Below are 13,915 nucleotides of genomic sequence, written 5' to 3' on the forward strand. Positions count from 1 at the left end.
GGTGAAGGCAGGGGCTGAGGGCTTTGCACCTCGCCCCAGGAGAATCTTCTCCCCTGATATTTTGTGTGTGGAAAAGAAAGGGGAAAAAATAAAGTGATGGCGTTTTACCACCTCCCCAGGCATCCCGAGATGAAGGAATGGGCATCGGGGACACAGAATCATAGAACCATAGAATAATTCAGATTGGAAAAGACCTTTAAGACATCATCCTTCACCTTGCTATCCCCTGCTGTGGCAAACCAAGTCGCCTGGCCAGTCCTGTGCCCCTCTAGACCCAGAAAAGTGCCTAAGAACCCCCATCAGCACCCTGCGCCCACCCCCCGTGTCCCGGCCGTGGTGTCCCTGCCCACCGGCAGCTCCAGGGGTTGGAGCGGTGCTGGTGCGGCGGGCGGGGATCCCCGTAGTGGACCCTGCCCCTAAGCCCAGCTTTGAGCCCACTGCGGGTAGAGCAGTCCACCTCCTTGTCTTCCCTTTGTCGTCCCCTTCCTTCCCTTTTCCCGGCTCTTCTGAACCTTACAAGAGCCTCGGGACTCCTGTAATAGCCCATCATTGTGTTGAGATCTTAACGCGCTGTCATTAGCGCTGTTGTCTTCTTCTTTTCTCTTCTTTTCTATTCCAAGAGCCAATTTAAATCGCATTAAAATCCTAAATAGCTGGCTTAATTAATGGCTTTCGCGGCTCCAGCTGAGATAATCTCCAGCCGACTAAAGCCAAATCGTTCGGCGACTTCCAGCTCGCCAGGAGTTTGGGGATGGGGGAGGCTGAGCAGAGGGTTTGAACGGGCTCTGCCCGAACAGCGAGCGCTCCGCCGGGCCGGGAGGGAGCGGAGCCCCCGTCCATATCGTCAGCCAGGGAGAAGTTTAGTGAAGAGAGAAGGTTGGGTTTTGAGAGCTTTTTTGATTTGTTTGGGGGGGGGGGTGTGTGTTTTTGTTTTGTTTTGTTGTTTGTGGTTTACACACACACACACACACACACACACACACACACCCTGATGGTTTGTTTTATTTTGTTTTGATTTTTTTCTGGTGGGATGCTGTTTGATTGAGAGTTGGGTTTTATTTTTTCGGTCGGTTGTTTGTTCGTTTATTTGTTTTCCCTGCTGATCCGCAAAGGGATATCTTCTGGCTGTGGACAGAGAGATGATGGAAAGCCCCCGGGTAGGGATCTCACCCTCTTTGGAGCTCTGTGCTCCTCCACTCTCCTGCTGGGGTAGAAGTTGTGTATTATTCCTGTTCTGTCTCACTTTGCTCTGTTCCAAGCTGCGAGGTGCCATGATCTGCACAGTCCCAGCTCGGCTTGCCTCAGCAGAGATTTTGTAGCCACACACACACGGGACGTACCACACAGAGCTGCCCTTGGGATCTCACAAACTCAGACACGCACACAGGGAGCACAGCGTGTAGAAGCACATGATTAGTGGACACACGACATACACACAACACACACATACACGACACACAACCAGCCAGTCAACATCCCTCACTCTGCCCCGTGCAGACCCCACTCGTGAGACACCACGGACAGAACCTCAAACCTTTCCCACATCCTCACACACACAACCCACAGCTCGGACAGGCTCCCCAAGCCCTCGTCCTGCAGGAACCAGCACGGGGTCACGGACACTGTCCCTCAGTGCTCAGCGATTTTCCCAAGCCTTAAAAGGTGCAGAGAGGGCTGGGAGAGCCATTGGAAAGTGCTGATTAGTTCTTATGGCTTGTGTGTAGAAAAGAAGAATGAAAGATATTTCTTTTCTTTTGGCCCTGGTTTGGACTTTGTCCTTCAGCCAGAAGCTGTTGAAGTTCTCCTGTGTCGGTGCTAACACATCTCGATGATGAAGGGCTGATTCTGGGTTCAGGAGATCTTCTCACACGGTCATACAATCTTTAAAGTTGAGTTCCTGCAAAAATCCCTGTTAGTTGTATTATTCTTCTCCCGAGCTATTTTTCAAATATTATTTAAACTTAAAACTCTTTCCACTCTTACTAACCTTAAAAACACAGTGTAGGTAAAAGGCTGATCTTAAAAACTGCTGACAATACCCTCACTTTTACTGAATCTTTCGGTTTCTGTTTAACAAACCCCCCCCCATATTCTGTGCATGCAGGCATGTCTTTGTTTTCTAGGCAGGAATGTTGCACGGAGGGATATGTCAAAATTTTTTCTGTTCATGGAACAAACTGGTTTATGCGATTACTTACATGATGCAAAGTTTATTAACTTAAAAGAACAACTTGGAGGGGGAGGAAGTAGTACTTGTTATTTTTCCTGACAAATGTAGATGAGTTTTAGAATTTTGAATATTTAGCCCCTGATAATAATGACTGGGTGACGTGAGGATAACTGGGAGAATATCTTAAGTTGCTTATAGACCTTTGGGAACTGAACAGGGGATTAAATAGTACTGATAAACTCTGCACTGTTTACTGCTTCCTTAGATTTACTGTGTGCTAGGGAAAAAAATGTGAAGGAGAGGTATATTTTAATGTCTTCATTTTGTAAGAAGTTGCCAGAATTTCAGAACAGGGCAGAAAGTGTACTGTAAACTGGAGACTCCCACAAACAACACCTGTAGATATAAATAATAGACTAACAAAAAGCATAGCATGCTATTAATATTTTATATAAGATTAATCTGTCGACATTCAGCCATGCTTATACTTAATAATATACACAAGTACACAAACATGTATATCCTGAAAAACAAAACAAGAAGCGCTTCTGTACTGTTGTTACCAGTATATTATGATGTTTCCTTACATAAATGCATGATATTTACAGGTGAATATCTTGGAGAAAAGGGCTACTATTGAATGAATATAAAATACTCATCATGTTGTGCCTGTTACGATTAACAAGTAAGAAATGACTTTGCAGAGTGTAAGGATGTATCTATACAAAATTATAGACACACATTTAAAAAAAAATTTGTATTTGAAGAACCATCTAGTGACATCAACTGATATTTCTCTCCCTCATTCCAAATAAAACCAAAACATTGCTTATGAAAAGCATAAGAATATGTCAGAATATGAGTTTTATCAACTAAAGGATGCACAGATATTTAACTCTGAGGGCGTCAGGGAACCTTATATTTCAGCAGGTGCCCAAATGCATAAGTAAATTAGAATAAATCACCGCTCTCCAGCCACCCTATTGTCCTCTTCATCCACACAAAGTGAACCTGCAACCAAAACAGCCCAAGCTCTCTTTGATTTGTGGGTTATTGGGATTTTCATTGCATTGACAAGACTGTGGGGTTAGAATTTGGCTCTGTTGTTCTCGCTGCTGTCACCTACACAACCCATCATCAGCTTGTGTTGGCACTTTGTACTGACATGTGCTATTTGATGGGGAGACAGGAATAAGGGAGGGAAAATACTCTCCCAATGTTTGCTCTGACTACCTTTTTCAGTATCACATGGCCTAACTTTTGCTTAGTCTAGGCTTGGGAAGCAAAGCCAAAGCGCAGCTCCACGAAGGAGTTTGTGGTGTTGAGCATCAAACAGTTCAGAGGGAAAAGGATTGGGCCCCAAAAGTTATCCAGCAAAAAAGAACTTAATTTTTTGTTATTTCTCTCTCTCGGATCCCTTTGAATAATCATAGGTTAGAACTACAGAATGTTTTGTGTTGGAAGGGATCTTTAGAGGTCATCTAGTCCAACGTCCTTTAATAAGCAGGAATACCTTCAACTAGATCAGGTTATATATGATCCCCTGAGGTGATTTGGTGATTCAGTACATGGCAGTTTGGGGTCTTTCACCCTGATGTGGTCGGCTGCACAAAGCATATCTCTTCCTCACCCATCTTTTTCCTTGAGAGAAATCATATTTATTAAAACCAACATGAAGATGAAAGATTAGAGGGTAAAACCCTCTCATGAAGAAAGAATTAATTGAGTAGAGTTGGATGAAAGAGGAGCCCAGACAAAGGGTTTTGTGCCTGAAAGCTTCCTTTCTTTTTTTTTTTCCTCATCTATCAGTTGCAATATAAAATATATTCTCCCTTGAACTAAATCTTGTCTTTCCTGTGCTTTTAGGCCTCTGTGGCTGTAAGAGCACAACCATCACCATTTACAGTCATCTCTAACACAGTATCTTATGGCAACAGATGAAGTCAGACTAGACCATGTAATCACTTCCCTATGGGAATAAACAGTTGTCCTAAAAAGAGTCTTCTTAACATTCACAGGCCTATTTCACGTGGTACTCAGAGCACAAAACTGCTGAGGCAATTTGCTGGATGATCCTCCCAGTTATCACTCTGTCTACCCGCTCTAATTTCTTTCTCCCAGCTTTGCCATAGGACCAGTGCTGTGGGTAACCAGGCAGGGAGCAGTGGCCACAGTTTTCCCTTCTCCATGTACGCTGGTGGGCACATTACTTTGCTGTTTGTGTGTGTATGTCTCTTTGTTTGCTGAGCTGAGGGGCTTTTATGCATCCTGGCATCAGAAGTTAGTCTGTAAAGATTTTTAAAGCCAGTAAAAGCTGCTAAGAGGAACAGAGATCTCCAGGTTGAACTTCTAGACTAACAAATGACATTATTTCCATTCTGTTTTTGAGGACACTTTCTTCTGCTTCTTTGCCTTGTGTCTGTTAGCATCCCACCACTCAAATACCCTGATGGCACAAGGCTGGCTCAACAATTAAATGAGAACAGATTTTTCCAACAGCACCTACTGTGGCACTGGTCTGACAGGAAGAAAAGCTGGTTGTTGCCACTGCTGTTTAGTGTAACTTCAAACATATCTCGTCATCTTCATGTTGAGCTGCACTGCTTCAGAAAATCATTTTTCCACTCTAGCACATGATCAGAATATGGGGGAAGGAATACACTAGAGCATGTGTGTTTAGCAAGAAACCTAATCCTTCATCTGCCTGTGTGATTGCCCTTCTCCTTTCCTTTTCCTTTCCAGCAGCCCTCCATGCGTTTTCCTGTTTACCACATTGTGTAAAGTCCAGGACATCATCCATCTCCTCTCTGAGGTGGTGTTTGTGGTAGGGTATTTGTGCCTTCAAAAACACACACAGCTTGTGACAAAGAGCTTCATCTAGAAAGCACCACACCACTCTCTGTTGCTGTGTCAATGAATAATTAATACAGTGAAATAATTATATGCAATAGATTTTGCCTTCTCGTAATTTACAACTTGTTTTCCATGTCTCTGAAAAGTAAATGACCTGGACTTGTTGTTTGCTTTTACTTTTAACCGACACCCCGCTTACCTGGACTTGCTTTGTTTGATATCACGCTGCTCAGGCATGATTTTTGAAAATATTTCAAACTGTAAGCAACTTTCTACTAGACAGAAATGAGAAGTGTTCCAGTAAATTCTGGTTAAGGTAGGAGCAGCTGCAGGGTAACAGGTTTTTGGATTAAAGGAACAATTATTTATCTGGCATAAAGGGTGCACATACTGACTTAACCTGGCAAGAAGATAAACTTTAATATGACACTGACTTCAGTGCAGTCTCACTCATTGTAAAATCTACAGACTTCCTGAAGTAAACAAATATGTACACAGTGCCACTGTTTTCTTGACACATATATATATACATGTGTGTACATGTATTGTGTGGCAGATGCCAAACAAACAGATCTACTCAGTGTTAACGCTCTTCACAAATGTACCTGACAGACCAGAAGTTTGAAAACTCGCTTGAAAATATTTACAGGTTTTCTGGGGAAAAAAAAAAATCCACCAACCCCCCCGCTCCCAAAAATACTCAAAACACCAAAACAACACAAACCCAAAATTATTTCAGGCATGTGGCACCAGATTTCTGTATTTGACCATATGAGCTCATTAATTGCAGCTTTGAGCTGTGCAAAAATGTGCATCAATGCCCTTGATGTCTGTATATGTTTGGTGATGCATGATTTGTCTCTATATCCTGTTTGAGAAGTGGACACTAATATCTGCCCTGTAACATAATTAGGAAAGTCATAAAATACCCTGCTGTAGTGAGTCAGGATCTCATCCATCTGGGACTGATACCAAGAGATGTTCTTTTCTGGTGTTGCTGTCAGCACAAATGTTTAAATATACCTTCAAGAGCTGAAATATTTGGAAAGAAATCCTGTTTGCCTTATGTAAGCAAGCAATAGTCTGCTTTTAATGAAGTTTCATCCTTCAGTCTGTCTCTATGGAAAGTGGAACAGAGTCACCTTAATTTTAAGAGGGACTGCGTGTAGGAGAAGATAAAGAAAAAGGTGTAGGATCTTGTCTAAATATAATTTGGATTATAAACTAAAATTTTTAAGCGTAAAAAAGTGAGCTCTTGAAGTGAAAAAAGATTAAAGAGTTCACAAGAAAGAAGAAAATATCATGGTAGCTTAAACAATACAGTATGTTTCCTTTAAACATGAATGATAAGCACAGATTAATTCTGCTCTAAGAGGGTCTCTATATCACCATCCTCACATAAACCATCTCAACTCCTTGTAGTAGTGCATTGAATTATATGACATTTTATATCACTGTCATGTGCAGCTCATTCTTTTTTTTTTTTTCCTCATCTTTTCCCCAGGGAAGAATTGTGCATGCAGTGGTAACATTTATTTCTTCCACAGAATTTTTTATTGTAGTCAGATTGGAGAAGTCAGGTCAAAGAAAATTGTTTTGCACTTGGTGATGAAATATGTGTTAGTCCTTAGGATTATTTCTTTTTTTTGCATGAGAGTTTGTTCTACTCTCTTGGATCAGTTGCAGAGAAAGTTCTCTCTCTCTCCACCCCCCTCCCCCTCCTTCTTTCTCTCTCTCTCATATTAACTTTAAGTTAAAAGCTCAGTTTTGCCTGAGGAGTTATTGATCACAGTCTTGACTGAAAGATTTGGTGATCATTCAGCACTTTTAGACCCAGGCCAAGTAATTTCCACTCTCAAGAAATAAACAATTCCAGAACCAACCTGAGATAAACTGATGTAGCTCAATAGATTTCAATCGTTAATATCAGCTGAGGATTTGACCTAACTTTGGAAGGAATTTATGAGGGTTCAAAGGTGTGCAAAGCTGTTCTTGCTGCAAATCACTGCAAACCTATAGTGTTCTTGCATCTTCATAATCCTAAATACTGCTGTGAGAATTGAAACTAACATTTCTTATTAGAACTAACATCCTAAATTTTTCACCAACTGCGTTTTTCAAAACCATGAGTGATACCTAAATATGGTTCAATCTGATTTTGGTAATCATACTAGATAGAATAGACCTTAGTGATAACAGGTACTTTTTACTGAACATGAAATCAAATGATATCAAATAGCCATAATGATGTACTTTGACTTTAAAGTTTGTGAGATCTAACAATTCACTCTTCCCACACTGAAATATCAACCCATTCATCTTTCTCAAAACGATATTACAAAAAAACCAAACTACAAATACCATAAAAACCAAACCACATACCCCCTAAGAGAAACCAAACCCAAACAAAACCAACCACAAGCAAACAACTGAATTGTTCCTCACGATTGCATTTGCCATAACACGGAATACGAGGCTTTCCCCGCTCTAACGTTTCTTTTGTTTTGTAGGTGGCACCTGTGTTGTGAACCCTACAGACCTGTTCTGCTCTGTCCCCGGTCGCTTGTCTCTCCTCAGCTCCACTTCCAAGTACAAAGTGACCATTGCAGAGGTGAAGAGGCGCCTTTCACCCCCAGAATGCCTCAACGCCTCCCTCCTGGGAGGGATTTTGAGAAGGTAAGTTGAAGGTGAGAGTCCTTCAACTGTCCTAGACAGTGCTGTCACTTCTGTAATTTTATTTTCTACAAAGAGGCTTTGTTCTCTTTCCCTGCTTGGATAGGTGGTGGTATTTGGGGCAAACAGGATGGGATGGATTTGGAGGGAACACTGGGGAGTTTTCAATAAATGAGAAAGTTTACATTTTTCATCAAACTGAATTTTTTTTTTATCCCCTCAGTTCAGTTGTTCACAGACATGGAAAGGTGTTGCTTTGCCTTGTTTTGAATGAAAAAAAAAAAAAAAAAGAGACCCTTAATATGTGGAAAAATGTGTGGAAAATTTTACCAAAGCTAAAAATCTGACTTCTTGCTGAGAAACCATCTCAAAGCAAATTGTTTTACCAAGTGAAAGTACAGCCCTCATTCAACTAAAAACTAAAATATGGAGGTGTAAGGATGCCTTTTTTCCTCCTTTCTCCTTGGCATGTCTTTTGAGCACAGAAAAGACAGAATAAGCTGGTTTCACTTTTCTCGTTGTGAGATAGTGGAGGAGAAGCAAGTAATTAGGTGCAGTTTTGCCTCTGACCCTTGGCTGACCAGAGCAGACACCTGCAGAGAGCAGGAGAGAAATGAGGAGAGAGGCAGACTGTGCCTCACACTGCAAGTGGAAAACAAGGAGGCAGCTGTAATTCAGGCCGGCATATCTGAGTCGCGGTGTCCCCGAGGCATCAGCTCAGATGGCATGAGCTACTTGAATACTCTTTGATCAAAACTAGCTGGAAAGTCATGGGCTATTTCACTGCTGTCACTGAGGGCCACACTGATCCTCACACTTACACTGAAAGTCATTTTAACCCACCTGCAGTACTCTGAGAGATGTGGGAGTCCAGGAGCTGTCTCGAGCCATCCTGGAGAATAATGACTACAGATCACAATGGTTTTTTCAGGGCACAAGCCCCATTTAGCTGCCTCTGTAGGCACTGAAATCCAAAATCTACATCCACAAAAAATTTCCTCTCTTTTTGCTTCACCCTGCAGAAACCTCCAGCGAATATTCACTTTAAATACTCACACTGCAGACCTCATCAGCACATTGCAAGCTATTGAGAATTCGAGGACATCGATTTGAACATGGGGGCTTCTTTCTCTCTTCTGCTAAAATGATAGAATGTTATCCACAACTTTTTGACCCAGACTAAATACCCCCTTTCCCAAATCAACCCTGGCCATGGTTCAGGAGTTAGTAAAAGGCAGGGACCAGTCCCAGCCAGCAATTTGGATGTGCTAATTCTGTTTTATGAAGCAGAGAGTGTAACTGAACAGATTTGGTCAGGTTATAACTGAGAGTTTCACAGCTAAAGAACAGGCTCTAACACTCTGTATTTGACCAGCAAAGATGTAGCAAAACCAAATCTCATTGATGGTTTGCCTGAGACCTGGCAGGGCTGGTTTCGCATCCTGTCAGCAGCCACTGGCTACAAATTTTCCCAAATAGCTTACCTTCAGAATAAAATGTTCTTCAGAAAAAAGTCTTCTCAGAAGACATCTCCTGACAAACAACATGGCCAGAATTGTGGTATTTCTTAATGGGTAAAACCAGATGTCCAAACGGTGATATTCCAAGTTTGGTTCCTTCCTCTGCCTGAAGGAACTTCAACTTGCACTTAAAACATCTACTTAGATGTGCTAAATACACAGCAATTGTTTTTTTCTAAGCTGATGGTCCCATTAGTCTCATTTGGAGTTAATTATTTGTTGTAGAAAAGCAGAGGTATAACTGTGGTGATGAATCTTATCTAGAGGACAGGTCATTCATTCAGGATGGGAGATATCTGGGTTCCAGTCACTGTTCTCTTCACTGTTTAAGAATTTTAACATCAGTTATTTGCTGCCAGCTGGCTGCTGCATCCTGCAAAATGCACAGGTTAAAATTCCCTCAGGCTGAGGAAGAAATTGAACCTACTATTGCTGCATAAGTGAATATGTCTCAAATGCTTCAAACACCGAGGTGCTGCAGAAAAGCAGCACCTGGATGCACCAGGAACCACTTTGTGAGAACAAAGACACAGGTGTTTGCAACAGGGGCATAAATAACCCACTGATGCCTGAGATTTTAGCTTCAGCATTTCCTGTTGCCTTATCCTTTTTCCTTGTAAGTTTTGGGCTTTGTAGACAACATTTTTAAGTACCCAGGTCTCTACATAAATTGAGGGATAGTTAGATCTGGGTTCCACACAGACATCTACATTTAAGTAACTTTCTGTCTTCCTTTAATGGTCAGATGAGCCAGATGAGTAAAGTCCACCCATTCCGGATATCTGTTTAATATAATTCTAGAAGGTCATGTTTCTCTCTAGTTTGTCTTTGAAACCTGGCTTGACTAAATCAGATATAAGTGTTTGTACTGTCAATATTTATATTTAGAAACTGTAATCCCAGCCTGTGTGCCCAAATCAGGATACTGAGCTCCACCAGGTGGAAAGCTGTCCAGAAGGTCTGATGCCCTTGTGACAGGCATAAAAATGTTTAACTTTGTCAAAGAACCAACATCAAAGACTCACACAAGGCAAGCAGGACATTAAGAACACAGATCTGAAACATTTTCCACCTATGTCACTATGGCAGGCATTACCCCACACATTTGTTAACAAAGTGTGTACAATTTTTGGAATTATATTAACATGGGAAAAAGGTGCAGAATGACAAGTGTCTCTTTTTCATGCTGTTCTCTCACAATAGAGCAAAATCTAAGAATGGAGGACGTTGCTTGAGAGAAAAATTAGACAGACTGGGACTGAATTTGCCTGCAGGAAGAAGAAAAGCAGCAAATGTCACACTCCTGACTTCCTTGGTAGAAGGTAAGGTTTCTAATGTTGCAATACAATATAACCATAATTAAAATATTTCATTGTACACAACTCTTTTCAGCCACTGTGTTAAATGCCATAATCTGTATTTTGTATACAGAGGAGAACTGACTTGCCTAAAGCCACAGACAGAATGAGTGACAAAAATGGAAGTTCACTCTGAGATATCTTGGCCCCCCAGCAAGTGTCTTGGTCCTGCAGTTTCCTCAGCATTGATCTGTGCTTTTTGTGCTGGGATCTGACTTACAAATCGATGATCCAAGTGTTCTTGTGAGAGAGATGAATGTCTTATACCAACTCTATAAGTAGGTTTGTTTATTTTCCTCTATTTTTCTTTTTAACTTGTGAATTTCCTGGAGCTGATCCAACAATGTGATGATTTTTTTTTCTCCCATAAGAAAGCACAATATTTAGACAAGCCTTTTCCCCCCACACACAAATGAATGAAATCTGTTTTCAGATAAACTCTAGACAGGCCCAGAAGATACTTTCTTGGCCTTTATTTGTTGTTTAAATACCATTCACCAAATACTGCCAAGCTCTTCAAACCTTCAACTGGGAGATGCAAGTTCAAACCCCTCAGGCAAAGGGAAGAAACTCTACCTGCATCTCTTCTATTCTGGGTGAATCCAACAAGTACCCAGTTTGTTGTCTGGCTGCAAGTAGCAGCTCTGGGAATTTCAGATCCCTCCTCCTTGATGTTGAGAGAACTCAACTCATCCTAAAGGTCAATGCCCTCCACGATCATAACCTGAAAGGTCCATACAGATCTGGGCAAGTAGGCTGAGGTCTCAGCACATATTACCACAGAATCACAGAATTAATTAAAGGTTGAGGCTGGAAGAAACTTCTGGTCATCTTCTAGTCCAGTCCTCCTGCTCAAAGCAGAGGCAGTTAGAAGAGGTTGCTCAAGACCTTGTCTGCTGAGTCTTTTTATTATCTCAAAGGTTGGAGACTCTTCAATGCAGAAATAGTGTTGAATCCTCAACACTGGAGGTTTTTCAGGTACTCTGACAGGGGACTGAGGTTTTCAGGGGCCACTGAGCACAAAGAACGACAATGGGGCTGCTTTGAAATACAGGCGCGTCCATATCACACCTGCTTGTAATAAAGGGAAAGCCATAATGGATTTACAGCCCTAGAAAAGGTACCAGGTTGGAGGATGAAGGCCTGTTCTGACCCTCACAGTCCTTCAGGCATCTCAGGTTGGGGAAGAATAAACACAGCTATGGTTTTTTTATTATTAGTAAACAGAGCAATGCCTTTAAGCTGAAAGAGATTTGGAAATTAGGAAGAAATTCCTTACTGTGAGTGTGAGGCCCTGGCACAGGTTGCCTGGAGGAGCTGTGGCTGCCCCACCCTGGGAAGTGTGTAAGGCCAGATTGGGTGGGGCTTGGAGAAACCTGGGAGAGTGGAAGGGGGTTGGAACTAGATGGTCTTTAAGGTCCCTTCCAACCCAAACCATTCTATGATTGTGTGGCCAGTTATTTATCAGAAGAGCTTGAAGGTGAGGTAGCCCTCTTCCAATTGGTGGCAAAGTACCTTTACTGTAAATCAGGATTAAATTCCTGTTTCCCAGGAATGGGGCTGTGCTCACCTCCCTGTCCTTTATTCAAAGCTGGTAGCAAACCTGTTATCAAGCCTGTGGTGTTACTTTTGTTCTTGGGCTGCCTTGCTTTGAGTCCTAAAGATAAATACAGGAGTGGCTGAGCTCACTTTGACAGAGACCTTTTTGCCTGGATATGCTAATAATAAGTTTTATCTACTGGAATTTTTGAGAATGGCAGCACCATGTGCGTTTACATTCCAACAGAAAACAAAACAAAGCTCATTTTCTGTTTGTGTAACCAATCCTGGCTCAATCTTGGCAGTGCTTATTGAATTCTTTGTTGTGTAAGCTGTTCCCCCTTTGGACATGCAGATACTCCTTCCAAGGGTAATTAACTTATATCACAGTTCTTCCAAAGAAACTTATCCCTCAATGGTTCAAGCTGCTGGAGGAGGCAGAAATGGAAGGACAGAGGCTTATTTTGTGGTTTAGGGAACCCATAAAGAAAGCAACATTAGCTTTTTCTGTGTGATTTCAATAGAGAAATGGAAATAATAATTTATTGGTCTTATTAAATCCTAAACTGTGTGGACCTCTCGTAATGACGCAAGATTGTGTCACTCACTCATGATTACTTTTGATGGTTCTAAGTTTATTAATATTAAATTTCTTCACAGTCTTCAATATATTAAGGCCTTTAATATCTCTGAAAGGTGGGTGTATGCTCAACCTCAAATATCTGTTTGATGTTAAAAAAGACAAAATTAGTTGTATGGGGATTAGTATATTGACCAAAACCATCTCAAAAGTCTCTGGCATGACCGATATTTCTCTTCCTCTAAACCAGACTAAAATAACTGATTTTTGGAGAATACTGCTAAGTGACTTTATGAAAATTAATCTGTGTCCTTTTGTTTTCTGAGAATGTATTTCTTTTGGAGTTCAGCATTTCTGCTGGATGATTACTGTTATTCTTGTTTTGGTCAGAGTGTATCTTCAGTGATTTTGGTAGGAGCTCCTGGAACCCGAAGTAGAAATTGTTTGACAGATCAGCTCTGTCCTTTTTGTCATCCACATAAATCAGCACAATGGGTGGGAAGATGGACAGGGAATGGAGTCAGTATTTCAGGACTCTCCTCAGCAGAATGGGACAAATCCTGGTGCAACCTGTAGGCGAGGGATGCCCTCTAGTGCCTGGATTAGATGCAGGGAAAGGTCATTTTTCTTACCAGCTCCAAAAGGAACCTTCCTACATCTTGGTTAATGCGATAAAGGCTCCTTCACTAAATACTACTATTGCCAAGGCTAAGCCTTACTGCTGGCTCAAAAGAGTCAAAAACCACTCCAATGGCAGCAAGGAAGGATGTGAAAAGAGGAGAGATGTCCCCTTCTATTTGGACAGGCCACTTCTGAGGCAGAGACATAGCATAAATATGATTGCAGATGCAGGTAAAAGCAATCCATGACTGATTTCAAAGCCATCAGATAAAAATATTAATAATAAAAAATAAGAATAACTTATGAAAATAGCTTGTTTTCCTGTCAAACCTAATTAAGACACTAAATTTCCTAGACACAGAATTAATGCCATTCCTCATTTGGGGACCAAAACTCTGGAGAAAAATAGGTCAGTGGTTACTTTTTTCATCCCGCTCTCAACTGTCAGGCTTCTCCCCCACCAGCCTTTGTTTAAATACCCTTCCACTTGTTCCTCCTCCCTTCTCACCCTACAAATAGAATAAACTTTCCTTCCACCTCCCGCCTGTCCCTCCTCCCCCTGAGTAACATTTCTGCTGGGTAGAGCATCCGGAGGAGGCAC

At 41.6% G+C, this 13,915-nt stretch overlaps 1 protein-coding gene across 2 annotated transcripts in view; it reads left to right on the forward strand.

The window, feature by feature from the left end:
* The window catches only part of TFAP2D (transcription factor AP-2 delta), a 48,578-nt gene that overhangs the window by 8,734 nt on the left and 25,929 nt on the right, over positions 1-13,915 (forward strand). For both annotated transcript variants that reach the window (XM_050315609.1, XM_050315608.1), the window contains 2 exons: positions 7,534-7,699; positions 10,420-10,538. In XM_050315609.1, coding sequence (XP_050171566.1) covers positions 7,534-7,699; positions 10,420-10,538 — 285 coding nt within the window. The remainder of the gene's footprint in view (positions 1-7,533; positions 7,700-10,419; positions 10,539-13,915) is intronic.

The sequence above is a fragment of the Myiozetetes cayanensis genome, unplaced genomic scaffold, assembly GCF_022539395.1.
Source record: "Myiozetetes cayanensis isolate MyiCay16 unplaced genomic scaffold, myiCay2020 scf2-11, whole genome shotgun sequence".
Taxonomy (NCBI): domain Eukaryota; kingdom Metazoa; phylum Chordata; class Aves; order Passeriformes; family Tyrannidae; genus Myiozetetes; species Myiozetetes cayanensis.